Genomic DNA, 11104 nt, shown 5'->3' on the forward strand with positions numbered 1-11104 from the left:
AATTTTATCCACATTTATGCTAAATGTTTTATGCAAATCTGTCTGAAATGAGAAAACATCGGAAAAAAGCTTAAAAACAGGAAGCTGGGGGAGTTAATAAACCTTACCATGTGTCCTTTCTCCCCAGACGGACCCTCTTTTCCAGGGTGGCCCTGTAAATTACCAAGAGAAATATTATCGCACCGCATTTCAGGATAATTACCACCACAAATACTACAGCATCCCCATAACGGAGGGATTAGGCTGTGAAACTCCTGGAAGAAGAAATTTTACAGGAAAATTAGAACGAGGGGCTTTTGAGTTCAGTCTCTTTTGGGATTGGATTTCTTCATCCTTAATGTTTCAGATGCGCCCGCAGCGTTTACTGTGCTTTTAAAGCCACGTCTGCTGCTGTTTGGGGACTTCACTATTCCTTGCACAAACTGAGTGTGTGCATGTGAAAAAAAAACACATAAAGCAGGCTACAAAACACACCACTAATAAACAAGTGGATCCCCAGTAAAATTACAGAGGGTGAAGAGAACATGAGACTGGTGCGTGAGGTACAAAGCTAAGAGATCAGAGGCAGAGAGGAAGCATTAAGAATGTTGCATCTGAAGTAATACGCAATAAATAAATGAGGAGAAAAGTGTGTGTAAATGGGTCTAAGCTAGAAGAACCGTTAAAGGACCGGAGTGAGTTGTGTTCGACGGTAAATTGGCGACAGCCAGGATTCTCTGGAGGTTTCTTCCTGTTAAAAGGGAGTTTTCTAGCCTAGTGAACTAGATCAAATTCTTTCTTTACAAAGAATGGTCTAGGCATGCTCCATTGGAACCTCGCAGCTCCTACCAGGACTCTGGCTGGCCAATCACAGCTCTCTAGAGGGGTTTCAAACACATAAAGAGCTGTGATTGGTCCATAATGGTGGGCCAATCATAGTGCTCTATCTGCTTAGGGAACAAATCACAGAGCTTTATCTGTTTTGTGGGCCAATCAGGGCACTCCATATGCCTGGTGGGTGGGATGATGCAACAGAGTGAAACAAGAGTATGTCACATTCATTGTCCAGTGGAATGCGGACATCATTTGAAAGACAACGGTAGAACCCGCCCCACAACCGAGAGCCGTCAATGGAGCGTGGCCAGACTAAATAATACATGTATTTAGTCTGGCTTGCCAGGCTAGGAGTTTTCCTCTCCACTGTCGCGTTATGCTTGCTTAGTATGAGGATTGCATCAAGTCACTGACACTAGTTGCAATTTGTTCCTTATACAGGAAATATTATTTCTGATTGGCTTAATGAACTGACCTGAATTGGAATGCTTATTATGTGAAGTGCCTTGAAACGACTCTTGTCGTGATTTGGCGCTATATAAATAAACTTGAATTGAACTTGAATTGAATTGAACTGAATTGAATTGAATTAAATGCCGTCTATCACCATCTTCTACGTATCTCTCTTTGGTGGCACCTGCTGCTTCTTAGGAAACATCTGTGATCGGTGCAGGTGTCTTTGCTGTCTTCCATGTGAAAAAGAATGTTTGCATTCAAAGCACTCTCAAGTGTGTGTGTGTGTGTGTGTGTGTGTGTGTGTGTGTGTGTGTGTGCGTGCGTGCGTGTTACACGTCTAACTTAAGGTGTTGGATCCCACATATGTTTCACACAAATAACAACCTCCATGTTTTTATAGTAAATTATGTTGAACTGATATGAAAATGCTTTCATTTATTTCACAGGTTTAAATTGTGTCAAAAGCAAAGACAGAAAAAATAAACGACAGAATCGTGTTTTATCAACTCACCGGAGGGCCGTCGGCTCCCGGCATTCCTGGCAAGCCTGGCTTTCCAGTTGGCCCCTTGACAAAAAAACAAAACGTTAGTCAGAAAATGACGCCTCATCAAAAAAGAACATGAAGCTATCAAATATGTCTCACAAATGTCTGCAACAATATTTGGTCTACAACAAAAACTAATTGGTGTTGGCAGACATCACGACAGTGCGACATGCTGTGGGTGTTTTTTAATACAGAAGAGATAAAAGGCCCCGCCTTACTAGAAGGAGTGCATATCTGTCGCCTTTTAACTTTAACTAAAATGTGATTGTAAGAAATGATGAAATGATTTATGATGGTCAAATCAGAGGAGTGGGGGACAGAAAATGGCAGCACTTTGCCATCTAACTCGTTAGTTTCCATGAAAAGCGAACATCTGGCCCTCTGATTGGCTAACAGTAATGGAATCTTCCACTGCCTCCTTTTAGACTCCATCAAAGCCTGGACGGTGGGAGCTTTCTTCAGCTGAATGAAGATAAGACTGAGATCCTCATCTGTGCCCCAGACAAGCTGGTTCCCAAAGTCAGAGACTCTCTTGGTCAGCTTGCTTCTCACACCAAACCTTCCATCAGGAATCTTGATGTGACCTTTGACCCAGCTCTCACCCTGGATTCTCATGTCAGTTCTCTTGTTCGCTCTTCCTTCTTCCATCTCAGGAACATTGCTAAGATGAGTCCCATTCTGTCCCGCTCTGAACTTGAGACAGTTCTCCACACCTTCATCTCCTCACGCTTAGACTACTGTAACTCTCTTTTCACGTGTCTGAGCAGAACCTCCCTGAACCGTCTACAGGTGGTTCAGAATGCCTGTGCTCGGCTTCTGACCAAGTCCTCCAAACACACCCACATCACCCCGCTTCTCCTCCAGCTTCACTGGCTGCCAGTCAACTTCAGGGTTCATTTCAAGATCCTGGTTCTGGTCTATAGGGCCTTACATGGACAAGCACCATCTTACATTGGTGATCTTCTTAGTCCCTACACCCCCAGCAGGTCCCTGAGGTCCAGTGACCAAAGCCTACTGGTTGTGCAGCACCAGGCTAAAGGTCAAAGGTGATAGATCATCTGCTGCTGTGGCCCCCAGACTCTGGACCTCTCTCCCCCTGAGCCTGAGATCAGTGGACTCAGTGGTCTCCTTTAAAAAGCAGCTGAAGACTCACTTGTTCAAGCTGGCTTTTGTATGACCTTCTTCACCTCTCTCTCTTTATTCTGCTCTCCCCACCTATTCCACCTTCCTCAGGATCCACTGATTCCCCTCTTTCCTATTCACTCTCTCTCTTTCTTAACATTTTTAATCACAATTGCCTATTTTTGCTTATTTTAAATATATTTTTCAACAATTTCTAAATGCTTTTTTATATTTTTACATTTTTTGTTTTTGTGAAGCGCCTCGTGATTTTTATCTTGAGAGGTGCTATAGAAATGATACTTTCTTCTTCTTCTTCTTCATTCTGCAATGTATGATTATGTATCTCCACTAGTAACACAAGCGCCTTGTTGTGGAGTTGCTAATGCTAACTCTTAGCTTCTACTAGCCAACACGTGCTCTGCTCTCTCCTGGATGCAAAATCAAAAACAACATTCCCTGGTCTCCAAGGTGGGTGAGTCCATGAATGTTAATTTTACAGGGTGACGTAGATCTGTGTTTTTTTTCTGACCTGAGCGTTTCCTTGTCTATCTTCTATCAGCGGCTAATGCAGGAAACGGGTAGAAGACTATTTTCACATTCAGCCTGCATATTAAACTCAGAAGGAGAATTTTTGTGAACACTGATGAACATTGATTAATCTAAACTTAATAGAGGATTAAATACATCCTTCATAGAGAAAGAGCGAGAGAAAAATAATAGTGATGTTTAAAAACCAGTCGTTTCAAATGACATCATGAATTTGTCAAACTTTTAATGAATCGTATCAGCAGAGGGATTAACGTATCGTATCGCTTGTGGTGTACGGAGATGTGAATCGTACCAGCCTCGGGGGGGGGGGGGGGGGGGGGGGGGTCACATCGCTAACACAAACACTCAAAAAAAAGATATTGCCCTTCTTTTGGTTTTTGCACATAGGCAATAACAAATGGAAGTTATTACAAAATCTCTATTATCAAACTGTACATAATACAAATGTAGGAGTTATATCATCCTCAAATCTGAAAAAATACATGTTATGGAGCAAGTTGAAACATATTAAGTGGGTCACAAATGACCAATTTTATCCTCTGATGACCACAAATGTGTATAAAATGTAGAAATCACTATGAATAATTAAATGGCCCCAAAATACTGAATAAATAAAGCGGCATAAATGCTGTTAATAACAGCAACAGCTAAACAATCATTAGGGTAAGAGACCATGTGCTTATTTTTATGCCTTTTGTTCTGTCTTCAGGCTAAATCCTGGTAAATTATTCTTTCAAAACAAAGCATGAATTTTTGTAATAATATTTCAAGCTTCTGATTATTTAGCTAACCCGCTACATTAAAACAACTAATTATTTATCTAGCCTTTTGACTTCTTCCTGTTTACACTTCATTGGAAAAGGCAGTCTTTTAATCTTTTTCTAAGAGCCACATCATTAATTTTAAAATCTGAGCTCTTCAATAATTCAAAGAACATCTCCAACGTAAGCCAATAAATGTGCTTTAGGAGTAATTGGATTAAATGAATCAGGTTTTGAATCTGCCGGTTCTGTCTACGAGGCGGTATTTCTATGCTGGGGATGGAGACGTGTTAGCATAATGGTGTGATGAGCATCTGGGCTGAATGAGATAGCAGACTTGGCTTTCTGCTCATGCAAATGAATGAAACAAATCCCTGCTATTTTACAGATTCTAGGGTCTGCATTTATTAACATTTTATCATGCTGGCACCGCTCCTTTTTCTTTTTTCTCCTCGTGGGAATTATACATTCAGGATGTGTTACCTTCTCTCCTGGAGGTCCGATGGCTCCTTGCGGCCCTGGGAGTCCCTGTGGAAACAAGTGCATGTTCTGAGCATTTTCTTTGATTCATGAGGAAAAATAAATCAAATGTCTGTTCATCACCAACCTGAGCTCCTGGGTTCCCCTGCTGTCCAGGAGGTCCTGGCTCGCCCTGAGGTCCCTGGAAAAGAAGGTTATTTCTTTAGAAACCTCGTTAGCTGCAGAACGATTTTTGAAATAATGCATTTTCTAAATCTAAATATTGGGCAAAACAAACCATGACTGTAACACACACACACACACACACACACACACACACACACACACACACACACACACACATGCATCCACAGTCCACATCCTCACACCTACTCCCCTAATGATGAAAACTGCTGAACCACAAACACAAAACACCTTCCCTCTGGAATAACTGGCTATCAATTATGCAGCCTCAGAGCAGGAGTCTGGGAAAGTTGTTGCTCTTCCATCGCTACCTTGTTGGAAGATTCCCAAAAGAGAAAACAAGCTGCTCCACTTAGACATTCTCTCATTACAGCCAGGAACGGGCAGCGATAGAGCTGGAATGGCACATCTGGTCAGGGTTGTATTCTCTGATGTGTGTGTGCGCGTGTGTGTGTGTGTGTGTGTGTGTGTGTGTGTGTGTGTGTGTGTGTGTGTGTGTGTGTGTGTGTGTGTGCGCGTGTGTGTGTGTGTGTGTGTGCGCGTGTGTGTGTGCGTGTGTGTGCGCGTGTGTGTGTGTGTGTGTGTGTGTGTGTGTGTGTGCGTGTGTGTGTGTGTGTGTGTGTGTGCGTGCGTGCGTGCGTGCGTGCGTGTGTGTGTGTGTGTGTGCTCAAGAGAGCTCTTCCGTAGATTTGATGATCAGGAGTGTAATCAGCTCTGTCTTCACTTACTATATTTCCTTTGGGTCCAGGGTGGCCATCCATCCCAGTGACACCCTGTTGCAGACACACAGAACACACAATTAATCCTTCAATGTCCACACCAATAATAAAAGCACCCAAATGCTTTTATTAATCTCATTTTTTATTCATTTGGGGTAAGCTTCAGTTTAGAAGTGGACCGATATTGTTTCTTCTATTGCCGATGCAGATACGTAGCGGCCATGTTCGGCCGGCGGCCGATTTGTGCTGCCAGCTTTTTGGGCTGATTTTCACGGCAGACATGAACACTTGTCCACCTAACCTGCATGCTAAAATATCACTAACGACAGTTGATGCTAAAACACCTGAAGCTGAATCTGCTTTTGAACACTGAATTTTACCAGCTGTTAAATCTTATTGATGAGCACTGCTCAGTATTAAAATCAGACATCTGATGAAAGTTAATCAGACAAATCAGTTAACTGGCTGAGTATTAAATATTCAAAAGTGGTAAATAAAATTGTTATTTAGGGCATTTATAATGCAGATGTTATTCAGGAACGTAAATATACATTTAAATTAAACTCTACAGAAGCACCTAGCTGCCCAGAAATGTGCCTGACCCTAAATTGGCTTTTTAAGAGGCATATCCACCATTTGGCAAAATATATAAAATTTGATAAATATTGGCCTAATGTATCGGCAGATCCATTTATCGACCAACCCACACTTTAGTCCACTTTTTCTATAGTTCAGGACAATAAAGTGCTGCTTTTTGCACATTTAGCCTGAGATGTTTTTAATTTTGTATTTCTCTGTGGGAGCTGCCTGTGGAGAATTTTGTTCTGACGGCACAAGAAAAGGTAAAAATTCCTTTTATAAGTAAATCTGTGTGAATTTGAAAAAAGGGGTCAGGAGGGTAGAACTGGACTCACTGGTGGTCCAGGGGGTCCCTGAGGTCCTTTTGGTCCCAGCAACCCTCGGGGTCCCTAGAAAAAAAAATATAACAAAGGAAATGAGATTGAGAGTGATGTTCCACCTGGGAGAGGAGTGATGAATAATTAAGCAGCTAAATCAAGTTTTAAATTTATACTCCTGGAAATAACCTTCCATTTCCACACACTACCAAACCATGCTCTGAGTTTTCGTGCTACGCCTCACAGCCCCGAGTTATTTCACCAGATGCATCGTCCTGCCAGTGCAAATCCAAATCAACGCTGCACACCCTGGTGGACGAAATAACTCATAACAGGAGCTGTCAGGAGGATTTTGATGGTTTCGCCATCCTTTTGTGGGTGTTTTTCTCTCTCTGTGTGTGTGTAGTGAATATCCTTCCCGAGAGCGAGTGGGAGGCTATTCTAACAGTCGTGATGAAGGCTGCCAGCTTTTCTCACCTCCAGATAAAGATGAAGCACAAGCAAAGCCTGACAACCACACACACACACACACACACACACACACACACACACTGCTGCAGCATAAAAATCTCAGTCTGCAGGTGATATCATCGCAAAGCTAACACAATCACACGATGACAGCAGGTCCTGAGCACTCTCCTCTACCACACAGTCGCTGTGTGTCGACTGAATGAAAATGCACGCTGTCACTCACCGGTTCGCCAGGAAGTCCCCTGGGTCCGATCTCTCCATCATCGCCCTGTGAAAGAGATGGAGCGGGTCAGACCATGGTAGCCACGGTGAATGATAATGGAGGAGGAAGTTGGAACATGTGGGTCACGGAGATTCGGGAGGAAACAAAAACGGGTGGAGAGGAGATGATTAGAAACCATGAGAGAAATGGAAATGGTGTAAGAAAATAGGAATAACGAGAGGAAGAGAATGTCAGATTTGGACAAAGAGGTGATCTTGGGAGCAGATGGTTCGACTCAGGAATAAAAACAAACACAGCCAGTGGAGAGGACGCATCAGATCTCCATCTCTTAGGCTGATGAAGCAAAATGAGGTGCTGTTACCCTCTCTCCGTCTTCTCCAGGAGCCCCAGGAGGTCCGTGGGGGCCGGGTTCTCCCTGGAAAACACAAGCATGAGTGAAAACTGTTGCTGATATAAGAAACATAAACACATAAAGAACCCAACTCACTCTGTGTCCCTTTTCACCAGGAAGTCCAGCCAGACCATCGAACCCTCGGTCACCCTGAGAAGTTGGAAATAAGGTCAGAACGTGCACTTAAGCTCCGGGGTCACCGTTTATCAAACATAGAAGGTTAAGCACCTTAGGTCCAGTCTGTCCTGGCATTCCTCTGGCACCGTCGGCTCCAGGACGACCCTGTTCAATCAACAATTTCAGAAACTAGGACTCACAAACATAAATATTCATTTAGGAAATGATGTTGGTTAGGATTTACCCGTCTGCCCGGCTTTCCAATGGGTCCAGAAGATCCCATAGGTCCACGCGGTCCCTGAAACCAAAGAAATAGAAGAGTGATGGCAAGTTAAGTCAAGCTATAAAAAATCATCTGGTTCCTCGTAAACATGTTCAGAGTGTCGTTTGGATAAAGTTGATTTGAAAACGATTCAAAGAGCAACATTTGGACAAGTGGTACCTGAGGTCCGGCCTCTCCGGATTCTCCCTTCAGTCCTGGGACACCAGGTGGACCCTAGGAGATAATATTAATAAAAATTATAATTAAATAATTAATTTCAACAGTCCCCCCGAAAAAAGAACTGACCAACACAAATGGAAATCTGACATTTTCAGCACATATAAAATAGTTTTAAAGGCTGTAAAAACTAAAACAGTCATTTAAGTGTTTGTGTGACGCGTTTATTATACCCACCAGAGGGCCGGTTCTCCCAGTCAAACCCATCGGACCAGTGGGGCCACGCATGGCCAGCTAAACATAGCATAAAGACAAATTAATCCAAAATATAACAAGTAAAAAAAAAGTTGGTTTTGACTGTGAAATGTCTTGAACTGAAGGATAATAACAATATATTTTTTTAATTATTCTCAAAACACGTGAAAATTAACAAACTAATCCCGGATCTGTGGTTTAGAGATCAGAGTAAAACATGAAAACTATTAATATTGTCCACTTTGGTGCGTTTCTAGGGTTTTGTTACCCTGGCCTGCTGCATGATGGCCTGCATCTGAGCCTCCTGTGCCGATACAGCTGGTCCCTTATGTCCAGAGTCGCCTCCAGAACTGAATCTGAACTGTGGAGAGAACCAGAGCGTTTTGATCCTTCACAGACGAAAACATGAAACCAGTTTTAATAAGATGAACCAACTCCAGAATGTGGAGAGGGGGAAATATTATTAATTATTGTTTACATTTAAAAAATATCAGATGCTGAAATAAGAATCAGCTTCTTGCTGTCAAACAGGAAACATCAGTGGCTAATAGAGAGACTCAAGGTACAAATGCTGCTGCCATCTGGTGGTCACCGCTGAGCTTTGCACCAAGCGTGAAAATGCAGAGTTGGGGTGCAGTTTGTGTTTTTGACAGCCAGAAATGTTGGGTTTGATTATATGGCGGATTTCTCGGGAAGACACATTTGCAAAACGAAAACTAAATGTGAAATACTGTCCAATCGTTGTTACTAAGACACAAAATATAAACATTCAGAACAAAAGCCTTGCGTCAAGTCTGCTGCAACTAAAAACGTCATTTCTGAGAACATGTAGTGCATCCATCCATGCCCTCCACTGACCCTAACCCTGTAGTCTAAAACTCAGGGGCGTGTCCAGGGAGTGGCCTGGGGGTAGCAAATGCCACCCTTGGAATTGGATTGGCCACCCCAGGTGCCACCACACTGAATTCCCTTTAAATTGGTTTTTCATTGTCCACAAAAGGCTTAAGGTAAAAAAAAAAAAAAAAAAAAAAAAAAAAGCATTACCGTTGGTGCCACCCGTGCACAAAGTAGTGCCTCACATGGGCCACCCCATTTTAAAAGATCTGGACACGCCACTGCTAAAACTGAATTTTCTGCTCATTTAGTTAAAATGTTGACTTCATTCTCTTGATGCTCCTCCCTTTGGCTATAAGTTCTGTCTAATTTTGGCCTCCAGCTCTTCCTTCTACTGATTTCTTTGTTGATACTCCCTACTGACATAATCAAACCTTCATCGATTCATGACTTCATATTCTGGTTAATCAAACATTTGAAACAAATGACAGAGAAAAAAGGCTTCCTCTCCACCATTAGACCATCTGACTGCATCACTCAGTTCCTTGGTGTCAACAAAATAAAGCCAAAATGTCTGTTGATGAAATTAAGCAACGACGCCTGTTTCTCATTAGCCTCTGAGCGCCAGCGTCACATTTCAAGCTCCCTGCCAGCGGATACACCAGAACAAGTTGAGTCACCGTCCAGACAGAGCTTGCCACATGGCTCTGCCAAACAGATCTGTGAACCACTGAAACCGCAGCTTCACATCTGCACAACTAATCGGATCCAAGGGCATCTCCAAGTACAAGCAGGAGGGACAGAAAGGTAGACACCGTAGGAACCCATTAGGACAGTTGGGTGTCTGTTGCAGTTGGGATGCAGCGGTGGCTAAAGTGAGACTCGGGCGAATTATGTTGGTTCCTGTTGAAAGTCAGCCGGCTTCTTGGAAAGATGCCTGACAGCTAAAACTCGGACTTCAGAACGTCAGGTAACTTTGAGAGGTAGAGACGAGGACAACAAAACACAGATTTCAGATCTTTCAAAGGGAAAGGGCTCACTGAGTCACCACAAGCGGTCGCTAAAGCACCAGCGAGGATCTAAACATGACAGAGGCTCGTTGCAGATGTTTTCATCGGAAATCCCCCTCCTCCCAGTACACCGTGTAAAACACGTGTCACACTTACTGATAAACCAGGAAAAGACGCCTTAAACTTGACTTTTTTATGACTAAACAACCACATAAAGTCATGGTCCAGAGGTTCTGCCCTTAACACGAAAAGGACAACTCCTCTATTTCAATTCTACTGTAGCAACTATTTTATTTACTTACAGGCAGCATCAGGACAGTTCCAGGGGGTCCTGGCAGACCATCAGCCCCAGGAAGACCAGCTCGACCCGGAAGACCCTTAAATGGAAAACAGCGCGTGTATGAGCACAAACACAGAAACGCACACAGATCACTTCACGAGCACTTGAATTCTTAATGGTAATAACGTTTCTCTTACCCGTTCACCAGGATCTCCGGTACTGCCTGGCGGGCCAGATGGACCTGGGGGTCCAGGAAGACCCTATTTTGAACAGAAGATGTTATTTGATTTCCATTTGTTTAGAAGACCACTGCAGCATGGCCACACACAGGGGAAAGGAATGTATGTGGGAAAACGGGAATTCTTTTCCAGCTGCAAATCCTTCCCATTGTCTTTATTTGTTTACACTATAGCTCATCGTGTCAACAGAGGACACCGTCTGTACGGTGTCAGCAGTGAAAAATCTTCCAAATGTTCATTCAAGTTAGCCGAAGTTCAAATCTGAATAAAGTCACTAAAAAGAAAAAGTCGCATGCGGGACGAGTTATGAACTTAACGAGGA

General features: G+C 43.0%; 1 protein-coding gene across 2 annotated transcripts in view; it reads right to left on the reverse strand.

Moving 5' to 3' along the window:
- The window catches only part of col5a1 (procollagen, type V, alpha 1), a 118677-nt gene that overhangs the window by 37710 nt on the left and 69863 nt on the right, over nt 1-11104 (reverse strand). For both annotated transcript variants that reach the window (XM_015943244.3, XM_015943243.3), the window contains exons 11-26: nt 10741-10803; nt 10566-10640; nt 8688-8780; nt 8402-8458; nt 8168-8221; nt 7970-8023; nt 7837-7890; nt 7705-7758; nt 7579-7632; nt 7218-7262; nt 6542-6595; nt 5637-5681; nt 4853-4906; nt 4729-4773; nt 1781-1834; nt 108-152 (exon numbers count right to left, since the gene is read on the reverse strand). In XM_015943244.3, coding sequence (XP_015798730.3) covers nt 108-152; nt 1781-1834; nt 4729-4773; nt 4853-4906; nt 5637-5681; nt 6542-6595; nt 7218-7262; nt 7579-7632; nt 7705-7758; nt 7837-7890; nt 7970-8023; nt 8168-8221; nt 8402-8458; nt 8688-8780; nt 10566-10640; nt 10741-10803 — 900 coding nt within the window. The remainder of the gene's footprint in view (nt 1-107; nt 153-1780; nt 1835-4728; nt 4774-4852; nt 4907-5636; nt 5682-6541; nt 6596-7217; nt 7263-7578; nt 7633-7704; nt 7759-7836; nt 7891-7969; nt 8024-8167; nt 8222-8401; nt 8459-8687; nt 8781-10565; nt 10641-10740; nt 10804-11104) is intronic.

The sequence above is a fragment of the Nothobranchius furzeri genome, chromosome 6 (assembly GCF_043380555.1).
Source record: "Nothobranchius furzeri strain GRZ-AD chromosome 6, NfurGRZ-RIMD1, whole genome shotgun sequence".
Lineage (NCBI taxonomy): Eukaryota > Metazoa > Chordata > Actinopteri > Cyprinodontiformes > Nothobranchiidae > Nothobranchius > Nothobranchius furzeri.